The 18463-nt window shown below is 49.7% G+C and overlaps 1 protein-coding gene across 1 annotated transcript; it reads left to right on the top strand.

Moving 5' to 3' along the window:
* Positions 1-2651: 2651 nt before the first annotated feature.
* On the top strand, positions 2652-18133 carry USP11 (ubiquitin specific peptidase 11). Its single transcript, XM_059385416.1, is given in 22 exon segments — positions 2652-2783; positions 2785-2939; positions 9687-9796; positions 9960-10090; positions 10337-10454; positions 10833-10978; positions 11097-11158; positions 11284-11383; positions 11747-11920; positions 12028-12186; positions 12506-12730; positions 12867-12950; positions 13038-13132; positions 14112-14318; positions 15000-15052; positions 15224-15466; positions 15555-15625; positions 15834-15946; positions 16891-17040; positions 17130-17245; positions 17419-17507; positions 17594-18133. Coding segments are annotated over 22 exon segments (2856 nt in total). The 5' UTR covers positions 2652-2666; the 3' UTR covers positions 17732-18133.
* Positions 18134-18463: the final 330 nt, after the last annotated feature.

Below are 18463 nucleotides of genomic sequence, written 5' to 3'. Positions count from 1 at the left end.
CTGATTGCAAGTCCCTGCAGGGGTGGGGGTGGGCTCAATCCATGGTGAGTTCTGGGACCTTGGAGAATTTGTAACTGGTTTCCATCATCTAGGAGAGCAGTGAGGTGGGCCAGGGACATGGCATGACTATGTCCACGCAACAGTAGAACATTGTGTTGAAACAGGTGGGGCAGGCTGAATAGAGGATGAACTACTAAAAATCAAACAGAAAAGAGATTCACCCAAGTGTATGAGGAAGCTAGATGGTGGAGACTGGTGTATGTAGAGGGGCTGTTTGTTTGCAAGACACTTGGGAAGGCCCAATAAAACCAGGAGGTAGGGAGGAGAGGCCCAGTATGACCACATGTCGGAACTGGACACCATGAGGCAGGCCAGTTGGAGAGGGAGGTGGGAGAGGAGGGTAAATTTTGGACCACTGAGTAGGTAGGGGAATCCTTTAAATGGGTTAAATTCAGAGATGGGGCTACCAATGGATGGAACTAGAAGTTTCGATTATTGGTGTCCAGGAGGTAACAGAAACCATGGGCATGGGTGAGATAACCCTGAGAAGGACGTGATGCCTACTCCAGGTAATAAGCTAAGGCTGCTTACTGTAGTCCAGTGGTGGAGCCCGAGGACCACTAACCGTTCCACTGTACCCCTGTAAGCATTTTGGCGATATCTCCGCCTACAGCCTTCTGGTTCCATGATGGCTGCCATGTTCCCAGAGATGGGAAAGCAAGTGAGGAAAATAGAACATTTGTCCTGTCTTATTACCTTGTAACAGGGCTGAACTGTCCACAAGCTCAACAGACTTCCGGTGCCGTTCTGTGGCTAGAATAAGATGATATGGCCACCTCTGGCAGCAAGGGAGGCTGGGAAGATGAGGACCTTGTAAAGGGAGGCAGGATTGCCAGGCCAGACTTAAAAGGACTAGAATTCACACAACTGCTCTGGGAAGTGGTAGGCTAATTGGTGTGTGCAGAGGTGGGCCTTTGGAAGGTGAGGAAACCAAACAGTCTAGGCCTGGGGATGGGAGACCTTGCTGAACTGTAGGAAGGACAGGCTACCCAGTAAATGGGGAGGAGAAGTCTGCAGAGGGGTAATGAGGCAATTCAGAGAATCAGAAGATTCAGCTGGGCATGCAGACCAGCTACTTGCCATGTGCCAGACTCTGTGCCATTATAGAGACCCCAGGGTGAAAGGGCTAGTCTCATCTCCCTCAGAGTTTACACAACTGAGCTGTAACCCCTCAGCTGTGTCAGGTCTGGGCTAGGGGCTGGAATCACAGTAGTAGAGACATAACCCCTGCTCTATAGAGGTTAACTGAAAATTGAGGTAAACTACGATATCCAGTGGATGGGTGGGGCTTGAAATTGTGCAGGGAGAGGGTGTTCTGGACATTCCAGGTGCACAGGTGTGGGAAGGCAACCGGTGGTCTTGCTTGTGGAGATGGGTGGTGATAAGGAAGTCACTGAACCAGAACCACAATCATCAGCCTGTCTTAGGGAGTATATAGGACAATCAGGTGGGGGCAGCCAGTGCATGAAATATTCAAATTACCAACAAGAAGGGCTGGAAGCCCCAGCAGATGAGGATGGCAGAACCTAGTACAGTGGTTCTCAACCAGTGATCTCCATACCCAATGAACACTGGCAATGTCTGGAGACACTTTGGGGAATCAAACGGGGGATGATAACTTGCTATTCAGTGGGGAAAGGGCAGGGATGCCGCTAAATATCCTACAGTGCTTCCCACAACAGAGAAATGTCAATGGCGCCTAGGTTGAGAACCCCTGGCCTGGTGCAATGGTTCAAAACTTTTTGGTCACAATCCCCTTATAGTGTTAAAAATTGAGGACATCTAAATAACTTTTGCTTATGTAGCCTCAGAATATTACACCACACATGCAAGAAAGAATGACAATGAAAAAAAGTATTGTGAAGATAGTTTTGACTTTGTGAACCCTCCTGAGAAGGTCTCCTGAACCAGTAAGAAGACCGGAACCACAGTTTGAGATCTATGGCCTGGTGCTTAAGGTCACAGCTCTGAGTTCGAACCACAGCTCAGCCATTTACTAGTTTCTGGTCTTCACCTTGCCCCATTGAAGTCCAAAGGTGACAGGGATATTTATCTGCTGCCTAAGGCTACTATTTACATGCAATAAAGCACTTAAACAGGGCCAACTATTACAAGTTATCATTGCTATAATGCCAACAAATACACTGGGCTCGAGGCCGACTTGCCTTCAACACGTTTGTCAAGAAAATAAATCTAATTCAGGCAGGGAAAGCCCGCAGGCCTGGGTGGTGATCTTTCTTGTACCAGGTTTTGATGGATGAGAAGAGCAGTGCAATAAAGGCAGGGCGTTCTGGTCAGCTTAACAAAAACTCTCAGGGCAGGGGCCCCTGTTCCCCAGCAAAGCACTGGACCGAGAAAGCCCGGAACCTTTGTGTCCCTGAGCATTCCCCAAAATGTCTTCGTCCATATCGGGGACCTCCGCCTGTACCTTTCCACACAACCTTTTACCCAGACTCAACATGGCGTTAAAATCCTACAAGGCACCTTTGTCTTTCTTGGTTCCCAACTGGAGGTTTTACCCCGCCCATTAGCCGCAGAGATCACCGCCCACAGTCCGATGCCTGCCTAGCCCCTCCACGCGTCCGACCGTGGGGTCCCTTTCCAAGATGGCAGTAGACCCCTGGCCATTTGGGGGGCTCTGTTTCCGTTTCCGGGATCAGAATCCGGAAGTGGCCGTTGAGGGGCCTCTTCCCATCTCCAGATGCGGTAGCTGCAAGAGGAGGGCGAACGGTGATGGCGGCGGTCGCAGCGAATGTGGCGGCTGCGGCCGAGGACCAAGAGCCGCAGCGCGAAGCTGTGCCGAGCCTCGAGAGCCAGCGGCTCCAGATCGAAAACGGCGAGAGTGGACGAGGGCGTCCACTGCGGGCCGGCGAAAGCTGGTGAGGCAGGGCTGCGAGCGGATCCTCGGCAGAGGGGGACAAGCGGGGGCGTAGGCAGCTGCGGGGGACGTGGCGGCCGAGGTCCGCAGAACTACCGCGGGGGTGGGGGAGTGGCCTGTGGGACTGCGGGCGGGAAGGGCGGGGTGGTGCCTGTGAAGCAGAAAATGGCGCCTGCGAATGAGCAAAGTTTGTGACGCGGCGAGGTTTTTGCCTCTGGCCGAGGCCTTCTTCCCAGGACGGGAGAAAGTGCAGGTGATTGGCACGGGAGGGGCCTTCGATGTTACGTCTGTTTTCTGTTTTAGTACTGTTTTGTTTTTGTAATCAGGAGAAATAGCTATTTAAAAAAAAATGTCAATGCGTATCTTGATAAATCCTCTTGTTTTACTGATTTCTTGGCTAACCAGTGCTTGAAATGTACTGTTTCTGGGTTTATTTTATTTCTCGCCGAGTTGCATCTCATTTTTAAAATTGTGATATACGTAAGACCTAACAAGATCGCATAAAACGTTTACATAGCCCAGGTTGATGGACATTCTGTAAAAAATACACAGCCTGTGCTCTTCAAAAATTTCAAGGTCGTGAAAGACAAAGGATGAAGAACTGTTCCAGATTAAAGGAATTAATGGAATTTAAAGAGTCGTAACTAAAATGCAATGTGTGGTCCTGGATTGGATCCTGGAGCAGAGAAAAATAAATTATTTTTAAAAATCAGGTTTTTTCTCATAAAATTAATTTTCTTTTTTTTTACTGTTAAAGATGTTAATGGGGAAATTGGTGAAATTTGACTGAGACTTGTAGATTAGATATCAGCAGTGATAATTTCTTGATTTAGTTAATTGTACTGCAATTATGAAAGAGTATCTTTTTTTTTAAGGGAATACATACCGAAATTTTTACGGATAAAGAACCGTCTTGTAAGCCGCTTACTCGCAAATGGTTGGAAAAAATAGCGTACATAAAAATGTATGTAAAAAAACAATGATGGGGCGAATGGATAAATGTTAAATTTGGGGAATCTGGATGAAGGGTATACGGGAATTCTTTATATTACTTTTGCAATATTTTTCAGTCTATATCAAAGTAAAAAAAATCAAAAAATAATAAAACAAATTTGTGAATTCACCATTCAGCTTGAAATTCAGACCGTTAGCTTAAGAAATCCTGTGCCCCTCTTGGGTGAAAATCCCTCTCCCTGCGCCACTGTTAGCCTGAATTTTTCAATTTGTTAACGTTTTTCCATTTCTGTATGCATCCATAAGTAGTATTTGTGGTCTAAGCTTTCATTTTATGGAGGATACATGTGAAATCATACTAGGTGCGTACCGTGTGCCCTCCGCATCATATCAGGCGGTACATGGTATCCACATGACGTCATTGGTGACGTTAGCCTTGATCATTTGGTGAAGGTGGTATCTCTGCCCTGTTTCTCCAGTATAAAGGTACTCTTTTTTTTCTTTTCTTACACGGTAATTCTTTTAAAAACATATTTCTTTCCATCCATTCCTCAAAACGTTTAATAGCTTCCCATCTTGTGTAGTGTAAATGCTATGATTCTTACAATGACTGGCAAGGCTGGTCCCAGGCTCCGATTGCTTCTCTGATCTCGCCTCTGATTTCCAGCACACACACACACACACCCCGCCCCCCCAAGCTCTCTCCATCCCGCCATATTAGACCCTTGCTGTTCCTGTAACACTGTGGGCATGCACTCACCTGAGGGCTTTTCTGAGTGAGGTTTGCTCATTTTAGAGTTCTCTAGTCACAGTGCTAGTGAGATATATGTGTCCCTGTTCTTGGGGACTAGGCCAAGCTGAGGTTTCCAAATAGGGAATACGAAATCTTTTTTTTTTTTTTTTTTTTGAGTGTTGCGCTGTAACTGTTCAGCAAGGAAAAGCCTCATTCCATCCTGAGAATTCATCCTGAGAATAAACAACAATTACTGGAACGTTTTTTATAGTTCATTTGGATGTGTTCATGGGGTTGGGGGCTCCCGTTCCTGCCGCATCCTGCCTTTACAGCCGCCTGGTGACAATACCCTTTAAAATTACCTCATGGGTATGGGTTTCCTTTCGGGGTGTTGAAAATGTTTTGGAACTAGATAGAGGTCGCGGTTGCACAACACTGTGAATGTACTAAATGCCACTGAACTGTTCATTTGAAAATGGTTAATTTTATGTGAATTTTTAAAAGTATGTTTTGTCAATAAAAAAAAAAAAATTACCCCACCAATGTTGGTTCAGTATTGAAGCCAGTTCATCTCTGCAGTTGTGGCTGATAGATAACATGAAGCCTTTTTCCTTAACTCTATTTTTAAAATGCTTATCTACTTAGGTGATAGCAAAGCATCTCAAGGTTCTTTAATTTGCTTTTCATTTTATAGGAGTTTGCTGCAGTGGTCAGGAAATTTGTGTTTACAAAGCATTTCGAAGTCACCAGTATTAATATTTTGCACCTTCTTTTGTCAGCTGGCAGATCTGGGCAAGGACAAGTAATCTGGCCATCTGAACTGATTTAATTTCTAGGAAAAACTTGTATTTTAAGAGTAAATTGAAATCTATGATAGTAAAATTTCCTTGGCAAATACCAGTTTTGCTTTTTAAGAATGAACTATCTACAAACATAATTAAATCAGGGAGAGTGGAGGGAGTTTCTAGAAGGTTTGTGCAGGGTGTGTGTAGTTTCCTAACAGGTAAGCAGGCAAGGAGTTCTTTGTTCAGGTAAAGGAAGTAGTGTGGCAGAGTGGATAGTGATGTGTGAAGGGAAAGTGACAGTGTTCCATTCGAGGTTAAGGGCTACCCTAGAAAGGCTGAGGGTTTTCTGTCGGTGGAGAAGTCTGCACAGCACCAGGGACCATAGAGTGTAATGAAGACCCTAGAACTCAACCAGCAATTTTCACCATTTGCTTGGTGACTTCTGTAGTAGCTCTTAAACAAGGTGGATATGCCTTGACTTCTGGAACTAATGAAAAGACTGAAATAAACAATAAACCTCTGGCAATTCCCTTGTCACTGAGTCGGTCCCCCTAGTGCTTGTTCAGAGTTTTCATGAAGAGGGGGGGTTTTGGGTGTTTAGAGTCCTGGACTGGGGCATCTTTTGGTAGATCGTAATTGCACCAGTCTTTGTTGCTTGAACATGAGTATGCTTTTTAGCTTGAAAATACACAATTACTGAAAGATACTTGAAATTCTAATTATGATTAATATAATTAAGGTAGGAAGATAAACTTGCTTTTTGATTTGTCATTTTTCAAAAATAACAAGTGTACACTTACCGCCATGAGCACTGGGTAATATATAGAATTGTTGAGTCACTATATTACACACCTGAAACTGTGTTGACTTTACTGGAATTAAAATTAAAAACCCAATAAAATTTAAAGAAAATGTTAAGTTCGGAACATGGACGAGCTTTTATAAAAATTTTAAGTTCTTTGAAATTTGGAGAATTTTAATTAAACCTAGTTATGCCTATTGCCATTCTTTCCTTTTATAGGGGAACAGAGCAAATCTTTGTGTTATCTCCCAGAGGTGGTTTCGCCATAAAAGAACATTTTAATAGTATTATTCTGGATTGGGGAAAGACAAATCAAAAATAGTTGTTGGGGGAAAAAAAGATATACATTGAAGTAAGGACAAAAAATACTTATAGTCAACTTTGTAAAAATGCAGTGATAAATAACAAAGATGATTAGAAGCGTAACTTTTTTGATGTCAGAAAACACCTAGAGTTAATAATTTGGTGTTAAAAAAGGACCTTATAATCTGGGCATAGAATAATGACGTTTTACAGAAAAGGCCCAAATTCTAATTTTCCTCCTTTGGTGTGTTATAGATGTAGCAATTTACAGTAAAGGATTCATTTACATGTCTCTGTGTACATCTGTTTAGGCCTAAACGGATATATAAGTGATAAACTTAGAACAGCGTAGTACTATGTTTACTGTCTGAATAGGCTGACAAAGCTTTTAATAAACAAATAGGAAACCCTACCTCTTCTTTAAAATCCGTATTTCTGTTTTTCTCTGATTTTTGTATCTAGTATAGTTGACCTGATATGTATATTGTTACCTTAAGCAATATAACCAATTTTTTCAGACATGAGAGAAAACCAGAGGACAAAGAACTTTGTTGAGTGGGTTTTTTTCCCCCATAAGCACATATTTCGTAAGCACTTCAGGGAATTTGAGGAAATAGAAACATAAGGGACTTTAGCATGATGTTTTATTTCTATATACTAGCAGGAAGAAATTGAAAAATGAAAATTTAAAAGATACCATTTATGATTGCTTCCTCTCGATCAGATACCTAGGGGTAAATCTAACAATGTGTGTGCTTCCCTATCAGACGATGGCAGTTCTGTCATGACTGCCATCTGGGCTGACGGATCATGAGACCTCCCAATTTCAGAGATGTTAAACATTTTTAAAGTGTCCTTGAACCCGAAGAAATCTGGTAGTCTTATTCTGTGAAAATTGGTATAAACGTCAGGCTCCTGTGAAGACTTTAGAAATTCAGGTATGAGGGATTTTGCTCACCTCTGCAGTGTGATTTTTTTTTAATTGCTGTATAGTTGATACACAATGTTACATTAGTTCCAGGTGTATGCTACAGAGTGGTTTTAATGTTAATTTTCCTTAAAAATCTGCTCTTCATTCAAGGATGAGCAGTGCCTCCCCTTGCAAGGTAAAACTTTAGGGAAGATGTTAAGGTCATAGACCTGCCAGCGGAGGCATTGAAAGCCACAGCAGGGAGGGGTGGGGGGTCAGTGATGGGGTGTTCCAGAAGAGTGATGGGAGGTTTGTGGCATGCGCCACTGGGGCAGGGAGGGCGTGTGTTCCTGGTATGAGTGATGTGCAGGGGGTTCAGTGCAGCAAAAACAAACAACAGAACCCCACCAAAATGTGTGCCTGTGTGGGTGACGCATGACTGTTGCAAGGTTTTCTAGCCCTCCATCCCTCCACCTCCCTCATCCTTTTATGAACACAGGAAAAGTTGCCATTTTAAAGAATCCCACTGAAAGGGTTAAATTGCTAGAACACTAATCACTACAGCGTGAGAGTAATATTTTTAAAAATTGTTTATTTGAGGCGGTTAACTTTGGGACAGCCTCTTATATGTCACAAATCCCATAGCAGAGCAGGTGTGTGACTGAGTGTGGACAGGGGTTGTGTGTCTGTGAGCTTTGAGGTCCAAGCCCTGGGACTGAATCAGTAACGGCTAACATTCATTTAGCATTTTTTTTTAAAGATTTTATTTATTTATATGACAGATAGAGATCACAAGTAGGCTGAGAGGCAGGCAGAGGAGAGAGGAGGAAGCAGGCTCCCTGCGGAGCAGAGAGCCTGATGTGGGGCTCGATCCCAGGACCCTGGGATCATGACCAGAGCTGAAGGCAGAGGTTTAACCCACTGAGCCACCCCAGTGCCCCCATTTAGCATTTTTTACTCTATGTCAGGTCTTTCTGGTCTTGAGAATTGCCCTTGACATTTTACAGAGGCAGCGTTCAGCCGTCCTAAATGTTCATCCTAGGTGTCGTGCATATCAGAGTTCCTCTTTTAAAAGAGAGCGGGTCAAGCTGTACACTTTAAAATGGTTCAGATGGTAAATTTTACAGTATGTGCTGCTTTTTGCCACAATTAAAAAAGAGAGAGAGAGAGAGGGACGCCTGGGTGACCCAGTTGGTTATGTGTCTCCCTTCTGCTCAGGTCATGATCCCAGGGTCCTGGGATCGAGCCCCGGGTCAGACACCCCATTCAGTGGAGAACCTACTCTTCCTCGCTCTGCTCCCCGCTCCTGCTCTCTCTTATTATCTCTGTCTCTCTCTCAAATAAATAAAATCTTAAAAAAAAAAAAAAGAACGAGCCAGTCACCATAAGCTCGGAGATCTATTATAAAGCCGAAATAAATCCTCAACACAAAAGTGACCAAAAAAGGTGGGATACAGTCTTTGAAGGAGTTCTTTTAGCATCTTAAAATCTTCTCAGTTTCTGAACAGGTTTCCAGAATTTAATAATTGATTTCTTACTCTCCCTTTATATATCCTTTATAAACATTGCACACTTAATGAGTGGCTAAAAGCTCTACAACATTAGCTGTAAATAACGGGTAATTTTCAGCCTAATTCTTTGTTCTATAATAAAACCTCATATTTCCTGGCATTCTGGATGTGGGTTTGTGGTTTGTTTTGTCTTGTTTTGTTTGGGGTTTTGCCATTTTCTGTTTTTATTTTTTTTTTTTTTTAAGATTTTATTTACTTATTTGACACAGAGATCACAAGTAGGCAGAGAGGCAGGCCGAGAAAGAGAGGAGGAAGCAGCCTCCCTGCTATGTAGAGAGCCCGATGCGGGGCTTGATCCCAGGACACTGGGGTCATGACCTGAGCCGAAGGCAGAGGCTTTAAACCACTGAACCACCCAGGAGCCCCCATTTTCTATTTTTAATCAAATCTCTTTTAGTGTCCTCAGAAATTAGGTAATCTGTTTAAACCTGAGTTTCGCTGAATGCATTTTGCTTCTGATTATTTTTATATGATGGTGAAGCTTTTTTAAAATTTTCATGTTAAGTTCTGGGAGAGATTTCCCTTTTTTATTGAGCTATAATTGACACATATCCTGGTATTATTTTAGGTGTATGTGAAATTTGTCATGTTGAATGGCAGTGTGTTGATCTTTTTAGTCTACTAACCATAGGAAGTGGTACCACTAATTCCAGGTGACCATGTGCCGCCCTTGTTCCCCGTCTGGTCCAGGTTCCTCGTGGTGCGGCACTGGTACAAACAGTGGGAAGCGTATGTGCAGGGAGGAGACAAGGACTCTGGCACCTTCCCAGGCTGCATCAATAATGCTGACCTCTTTGAAGGTACCAGACCTCTCCCTCCCCACCTCAGTCAAGCCCTAGAGCTCTTGTCCCCTCTGTCCTTAGAGCCAACGATCATAAGCGTCTTCACTGACCTATGTCGTCGGGGTGATGGCCAGAGTGACTTACCACTTTCCCTCCCTGATTCTTCCTCTACCCCCGGCAGACCAGGTAAACTGGCACCTCAGGAAGGGTCTAGTGGAAGGTGAGGATTATGTGCTGCTCCCAGCGGCGGCTTGGCATTACCTGGTCGACTGGTACGGTCTAGAGCATGGCCAGCCACCCATTGAGCGCAAGGTACAGTGGATGAGGCGGGTGCTTGGGGCAGGAGAAAGGCCTTGGAGGCCCGGGATGGGTCTAGACTCGTGTACATGGGTGCCCGCATACGCTGTGTAGCCACATCCTGTCTGCACTCCTCTCCCCTCAAGTATCTTGGTGTGTATGCTCCTCTGACCTCAGAAGTTGTCGTGCCTGTGCCTGTGTCTGAGTGTCTGTGTGTCTGTTGTGTGGGTACACCCGTTTGCGCGCCCCTCCTCCTCCCAGGTTGTGGAGCTGCCCAGCGTCCAAAAGGTCGAAGTGTATCCAGTAGAGCTGCTGCTGGCCCGGCACAGTGATATGGACACAACCCACACTGCTCAATTCAGCCGTACGGATTCTGTTGGTAAGTCGGAGGGCCACAGAGTGAGTCGGCCTTCCTGCTGCTCAGTGACCCAAGACAGCTGGGGCCTTGTCTGTGGAAAGCAGCAGTTGGGCTTTGGAGGACCAGGAAGGTATTGGTTTAGTTGGGCAAAGGCCCTGAGGGCGTGCCCTAGAGTCCTGAGGGGGTGTGAGCTGCTCTCCCGTGGCTAAGATGGTACGCCAGAGGGTCCTTGCTGGGGGTGGTCTTGGGTCCCCAGCCAGCATCTGTCACTCGGAGATGTGTCACTCGGGCACACAAGGTATTGACCAGGCGTGCAAAGTCTGAGGATGGGTCAGGGGCTGATGCCGAGATGGGTCGATCATTCAGGGTCTCAGGAGGATCCTCTGCCACCTTCCACAGACCTCGTTCTGCGCACCGCCCGAGAGCAGTTTCTGGTGAGCCCCCAGGAAGAGACACGGCTGTGGATCAAGAACGCCGAGGGCTCTTTTGAGAGATTGTGTAACACACGAGTCACAGTGCTCGACGCTGCCCTCAAGACTGGGCAGGTGAGGGTGGGGAGGGCCCTCCTGCTCACCACCAGTGCTCTCAGGTTGGAGGAAGGGAGAGTGAGATGCCCATAGGCCCTCCATGAGCGCCTGCTTTTCTTTCTCTTCCTCAACCCAGGTGGTCATCATGGAGACCCGAAACAAGGATGGCACTTGGCCTAGTGCCCAGCCACAGGCCGTGTAAGCCCCTAGAGTGTCTGGGTCAGAGTGGGGTACCCCTAGTAGGCAGGATGACTGAGTTCATGAGCCTATTTCTTGTGCACACTGTTGACCTTCAGCTGATAAGCATTTTCCCTCCGCCCTAGGAACACTGCATTGGAGGAGGATGAGAACTTCCAGGGCCAGCCAGGCATCTGTGGTCTCACCAACCTGGGCAACACATGCTTCATGAACTCGGCCCTGCAGGTTGGGCGAGTAGAGTTGCGTCTGGCACAGCAATGGGGGTGGGCCTCAAGTGAGGAGGATTGGGTTGGGGGACTGTAGGGCAAGGGGTTAGGTGGGAAGCTGGGGTTCCACAGGTCGGACCTGATGTGCCTGCGGTCCTCCCTGAAACATCAGTACCTTCTCGCTCTGCTCCCCTCTGTTTTGGGTTCTTTTCTCCTTTGTCACCACGTTCTTCCTTTTCTCGAGATGCTGCTGCCTTCTCTCCCCTGCCTCATCCCCCCCCACTTCTGTCCCCTTCCTCTTTGCTTCTTCCTTTCTGTTTCCACCTTGGTCACCCCTCTCTCCTCTCCTCTGCCTCGTTTTCCTGGGCCCTGCCTTCTGCAGTGCCTCAGCAATGTGCCACAGCTCACCGAGTACTTCCTCAAAAACCGCTACCTGGAGGAGCTCAACTTCTGCAACCCGCTGGGCATGAAGGGTGAGATCGCCGAGGCCTATGCAGACCTGGTGAAGCAGGCCTGGTCCGGCCACCACCGGTCCATCGTGCCTCATGTGTTCAAGGTATGACTCAGGCTTGGGCTGCCCCTGCCCACGCACCCCCCCACACACACACTGCCCCCGCCCCTGCTCCTGCCCTCTCACCCTGACCACCCTGCCTGTCTTCTCAGACCAAGGTTGGCCACTTTGCATCCCAGTTTCTGGGCTACCAGCAGCATGACTCGCAGGAGCTGCTGTCGTTCCTCCTGGATGGGCTGCATGAGGACCTCAATCGCGTCAAGAAGAAGGAATATGTGGAATTGTGCGATGCTGCTGGGCGACCAGATCAGGTGGGCATTCCTCAGAGACTCCTGTGCTGAGAGCTCCATTAAAATCACCAGGGCCTCAGCTTCAGGGATCCTCTGGGCTCCCTGGGGCCTCCCACACACCCTACCTGACCTCCCAGCCCAGAGTTACCCCTCACCCAGTATCCTGCCCAAATACAGCCCAGCCTGACTGAACACCACCTCCAGAGAGCCCTGGCTATAACTCCGTCCCTGCACTTTGCCATGACCCTCACCTTGACTTCAGCTCCATGCACACCCACCCCAAGCTGCAGTTTCCCCTTCCCTGGGCAAACCTTGTCACCCACCATGACATTGTCAACAGGAGGTTGCTCAGGAGGCCTGGCAGAACCACAAACGGCGGAATGATTCTGTGATTGTGGACACTTTCCACGGTCTCTTCAAGTCCACGCTGGTCTGCCCTGACTGTGGCAATGTGTCAGTGACCTTCGACCCCTTCTGCTACCTCAGTGTCCCGCTGCCTGTCAGCCACAAGAGGGTCATGGAGGTCTTCTTCGTCTCCATGGATCCTCGCCGCAAGCCAGAGCAGGTGTGGGGTCATGGAGATGTGGGAATGTGATGAGGGCTGTAGTCTGAGTTTGAGGGCTCTGCTGTACCTTGATGTGGCCCACACCGACTGACCACATGCCCTTCTGCTCTTGTGTGGATACTGTTTTCCCCTACAGCACCGGCTCGTGGTCCCCAAGAAGGGCAAAATCTCGGATCTGTGTGTGGCTCTTGCCAAACACACTGGCATGTCGCCAGAGAGGGTGAGGCTCTGCGGGTACAGGGAGGGTGGGATTGAGGGGCAGGGAGGCAGAGGGCCCAGACGAGCCCCCACTGCATTCCATTCCCAGATGATGGTGGCTGATGTGTTCAGTCACCGCTTCTATAAGATCTACCAGCTGGAGGAGTCTCTGAGCAGCATCTTGGACCGAGATGATATTTTCATGTGAGTGAGGGCCCTGGGGATTTAAGGGTACCTCAGGAATCTCCTCCTCTTAGCCAGCTTCCCTGCCCACCTTTGGCTGGACTCACAGGCCACCCGCCTTGTGCAGGGTTTGGATCATGGGCCTTAGTAGGGCAGAAGCCTTGGGGCTGTCAGGAAGGTGGGCGAGACATCCTTACACAGGGGGTTCCTGGGTGTTTTTTCCTCGTACGTGGTGGAGGCTCTTGTTTCTTCATTTTAGTCAGCACACACTGAGTATCTCCTGTGTACTGGGTACTTGATTCTCCTTCCTTACTCCTGTTGGAGTCCTCAGAAAACCAAAAGGGATTTTTGAAATAGGGAACACTAAGATATTTTCCAAACATCAGAGTATTCAGAACAAATTTGAAGTTAAAATAGAAAGTGCAGGGACGCCTGGGTAGCTCAGTTGGTTAAGCATCCGGCCTGTGATTCAGGCTCCGGTCACAAACTCGGGGTTAGGGGATCAAGCCCTGCATCGGGCTTTGTTCTGAGCAGGGAGTCTGCTGGAGAGTCTTTTCGCACTGCCACTTACCCCACTTGCACTTGAGTGCGTGTGCTTTCTCTTTTCTCCCGCTCGCGCTCTCAAATAAATCTTTAAAAAAATAGAAAATAAAAATAAAACAGTAAGTGCTACATCTTGAGAAGATCTTTTTAAACCAAGGAGGGTTTTCCAAAAACAAAATGGTTTTAGATCCCTTCATTGCTAAAAATTTGTGTCACTTTCCTCAGTGCTTTTTTACCACCAGAGCGCTCTGTGAAATGTCAGGCAGAGTGTTGGGCCATCTACCAGTCTGTAAAGCGCAAACCATGGGGTGGCTCTTCAGACCCTTTAAAAAACTATTTTCAGGCCATGAGGGGTGAGTGAGTAGAAGAGCTGGGGCAGAGTCCCCAAGTCCCTCTGGCGTGTCCTGATCAGGTGTGACACGATATTCACGCCCTACCCCACCCCACCCCCGCACAGATACGAGGTGTCAGGCAGGTCTGCTATTGGCGAGAACACCAGGGAGGATGTCGTGCTTCCCATCTACCTGCGGGAGCGCACTCCAGCCCGGGACTACAACAACTCCTACTATGGGCTGATGCTCTTCGGGCACCCTCTCCTGGTGTCGGTGCCTCGCGACCGGCTCTCCTGGGATGCCCTCTATCATATCCTGCTCTACCGCCTGTCGTGAGTCTGCCTTTTGGGGTGCAAAGGGGGGAAGGTGGAGTCCGAATTCAGACCTGGGTGTTGAGCTGCTTGTTGCCAACCCTCTTCCGCTTCCAAAGCAAAGCTTAACGTGGCCGGAGAGGAACTTGGAGGGTTTTTTTGCTCGGTCTACACCTCCGGCTTTGCCGCTGCCTCTCCTGGGTGTTGGGGATAACCGGGGTCAACAAAATGGACAAAAAACACATAACCTTTGTCCTGTGCATCTCGATTACCCTCTCCTTGGTGAGGCAGGGTTATTTGGATTTTTATGAAGAGATTTCCACTGTGCCCTAAAATCCGGAGGCTTTAGCGAGGCAAACAGCGGTAGGCTCTCTGGCTTAATTTCTCGTTTGTGCTGCACTAACAAGTCCATTGCTCAGAGGCCTGATTAAAGTTGACAGTTTATGGGGTGTTTATTTGAAGTGGCTCACCACGCTTAAGGTCCATACTCCTTAGCCGTGGCTCACGAGACCCTACCTGGTCGAGCGACCTCTACCTGCACTTCTGTGTCATCTCCGGAGACCTTCCGGGCTCAGCATGAACAGCTGCTTGTGGGGGCCTTTGCCAGTGGTTTCCCATCAGAAGCCAAGTGGAGTCCGTCCGGGGCCCTGGCCTCCTGGCCCCCGTGGCCCTCCTCAGGAGTCTGCTCTGCTCTCTTGGCAGGCGCTATGTGACCAGACCCAGCTCAGATGATGAAGACGACGGAGATGAGAAAGGTGAGGAGGGGTGAGGAGAGAGAACTGACAAGGATGACGGTCTGTACGAGCCGGTCTAGGGCCCGAAGGAGGGGTGGAGGTCTGGGGGAGGTCTGCCCACATTCACATGGCCGCTCAGCCACCTGGGGGCTCATCCAGACCCGCGTCTGCCACCCTCCCCTGTCCTCGCAGACATGGAGGATAAGGACAACATCCCCAAGCCTGGACACGTGGCTGGGGGCAGCTCCCAGGATTCTGGGCCAGAGCAGGCCGGGCCCAGCTCCGGAGTCGCAGGCGGGAGCCGGGCCCCTGTGGACAGCTCCCCTGGACCATCTCACTGGCCCCAAAGGGCGCGGCGCAAGCACCTGTTCACCCTGCAGACCGTGAACTCCAATGGGACCAGCGACCGCTCGACCTTCAACGAGGATACCCATGGTGTCTCCTTCAGCTGTGAGCCAGGGTTGGGAGGCGGGTGGGGGGGTTCCTTGGCAGCAGGGCCCATGACCACCTCCCTCGCCCCCAGCCCAGCCGTATATTGCCATTGACTGGGAGCCGGAGATGAAGAAGCGTTACTATGACGAGGTGGAGGCTGAGGTAAACGAGCCCCCACCCCCCCACCCGCCACCCTTCACACCCCTGCCCCCCCACCTCCTCCAAGCCGTGACCACAGAGCTCCCAGGGACTCAGATTCCCAGCTTCAGAGGCCATGACCTTCACTGCAGGGCACAGGTCTCCTGCCCCCACTCCCTTTCACGTGCCATCCTCACTCCTGGCCATTTCCCCCCCCCCCCCCCCGGCCTAGGGCTACGTGAAACATGACTGTGTCGGGTATGTGCTGAAGAAGGCTCCCGTGCGGCTGCAGGAGTGCATTGAGCTCTTCACCACTGTGGAGACTCTGGAGAAGGAAAATCCCTGGTGAGGGACTGGAATGGGGTCTCTTGGGGGGATAACTGGGCGGGACGACCTGGCCAGATCCCTCTTACCTGTAAATGTCCCTCCTTTGCCCCTCACTCAGACCCTTCCTGCCACTCTGGCCACCAGTACTCAGGCTCGGTCCCACCTGAGAGCCTTGGCCTTTCTCTTCCTCCTTCCAGTCCAGTTATCTGCAGGACTGGACGCGCCATTTTGCTCAGGTCTCTGACCCAACGTCAGCTTATCAGAGCTCTCTCTTTCTACCCTGTTAGAAGCCACTCCCCCCACACCATCTCTCCTTCCGTTCCCTCCCCAGGCTCACTCTGTCTAGCCCAGCATTACTTTCCTCCTGGCTCAGTAATACCACTTGTTGGCATGTCCTGGATCCCCTTTGCATCACTCTTTGCTTTTTCCATCAGAGGAAACTCTTGAGGGTGAAGACTTCTAAGTTTCTGCTGTGATCTCTTCTCACTGATGATAAGGGGGGTGGGGAGGGCAGGGACAGGAGGCGCTCAGTAGCTCCTTGCAGGATAAACAAGATCTAAAGGGACAACCAAAAAGTTGAAACCAATCACAAAAATTGGAGTGGCTTCTCCATGGAGCAGGGGTGGCCACAGGACTGGGCAGTAAGTGGTCAGTAAGTATTTGGCAAGTGAGTGAGTGGATAAAATGGAGAAGTAGAGGGACAGAGGCAGGCACTAAACAAGATGAGTATCTCATGGACCTGAACCCAAAGCAAATCACATGCTAGTACGTGACAGCACCTGATGAAGGACAGGGTTTTAACACGGGAGGAGAGCCCAACTGGAGTAACAGGCGGTCTGGAAGGAAGAGCAGCATCTCTGTGACCCCAGACGGGGCCTGTGCCCCCCCCCCCCCCTGCCAACACAGAGAGGGGCAGTAGGTGCTCAGCGAGTGCCTGTGCTGATGCGGGCTCGTGTTCGCAGGTACTGCCCTACCTGCAAGCAGCACCAGCTGGCCACCAAGAAGCTGGACCTGTGGATGCTCCCTGAGACACTCATCATCCACCTGAAGCGCTTTTCCTACACCAAATTCTCCCGGGAGAAGCTGGATACCCTTGTGGAGTTTCCTATCCGGTCTGGGCAGGGCCCAGAGCAGGGTGGTTGGGGGAGGAGCAGGGAGCGGGGAAGGGGTGCGCTGGGAGTGACCCTGGCCTCCCCCACAGGGACCTGGACTTCTCCGAGTTTGTCATCAAGCCGCAGAACGAGTCGGCGCCAGAGCTGTACAAATACGATCTCATTGCGGTTTCCAACCATTACGGGGGCCTGCGTGATGGACACTGTATGTACCGGGCTGTGGCAGGGCTGGCCTGGGTCAGGGGGTTAGGATATCCCGTGTGTGACTAAGATAAGTGAGCGGGTGGCGAGGTTGTCCTGGCGCGCAGAGTGGGGAGGGAACATGGGAAGCTCTCGGGGGTCAGGGGAGCCGGTATGGACAGCCCCCTTCTCTTGTAGACACGACATTTGCCTGCAACAAGGACAGTGGCCAGTGGCACTACTTCGATGACAACAGCGTCTCCCCTGTAACTGAGAACCAGATCGAGGTGGGATCTCCCTCCATCCTCCCCTTCTCCCGACCCCCCACCCGGCAGCGCACAGCTCCACGCTGACTCCTGTCCCCTCCCTGCAGTCCAAGGCGGCCTACGTCCTCTTCTACCAACGCCAGGATGTGGCGCGTCGTCTGCAACCCCAGCCCGGCTCATCTGACCCCCCAGCGTCCCCTGCCTGCGGTTCCCCGCCCAACTCTGAGTTCATGGATGTAAACTGAGGAGCTCCCCCCGACCCGGCCCTGCCTCAGGGAAGGAAGCCATCTCTGCTCTCTTCCTTCCTGTGCCGGCCCCCTTCCCCCCTCCCCGCCCCCTTACCCGTGTTAGGCTCCCCGTGCCAGGCATCACAGGCTTAGTCGTGGCTACTGTTCTCTCGTGCCGCTCTATTGCTCTCTCCCGGGGAAGAAGAGGTCGTGTCTCCTCCCGGCAGTGTGTTCCCCGCCTGTGTGTGCCCCTTAGAGCATTACCCTTCCCTTCTCTTCTCTATTTATGGTTGTCCCCTTCCCTCTGTCCTCATCCTGGGGTGTTCTGTGGGGGTGGTGGTGGGGTGCACCTGAACACAGAGTGTATTTTCTTATCGAGACCCTGTACCTGCTGTGTATATATAAAGTGCCAGTGTGTTCCTTGGCGGTGTGGTTTCTTCCCCACGCCGTCCCTGTGTGTGAGGGGTGCTGCGCCGGGTGCTTGCCAAGGGCTTGCTGAATGCCGTGTGCGGGGTGGGGGGCGTGGTTTCTGCATCCCTGGACGCCAGACACGGTTCTCAGCACTAACCACGTGCCCAAGGTTTTCCAGAGAATTTTACATGCCGACTTAAAATCCTCACCATGGTCTCATGTGGGAGTTGTCATCTCCAGTTCAAGATGGGTAAACTGAGGTACAGAGATGAATTAATTGCTCAAGATTCTGTCAGGAGATCATATCTCGTTCGTTACCCTGGTGTTGGTTCCCGGAGG

This window comes from Mustela nigripes, chromosome X (assembly GCF_022355385.1).
Source record: "Mustela nigripes isolate SB6536 chromosome X, MUSNIG.SB6536, whole genome shotgun sequence".
Taxonomy (NCBI): domain Eukaryota; kingdom Metazoa; phylum Chordata; class Mammalia; order Carnivora; family Mustelidae; genus Mustela; species Mustela nigripes.
Note: the sequence above shows the minus strand (reverse complement) of the source record. Positions and strands in the feature narration are given on the sequence as shown.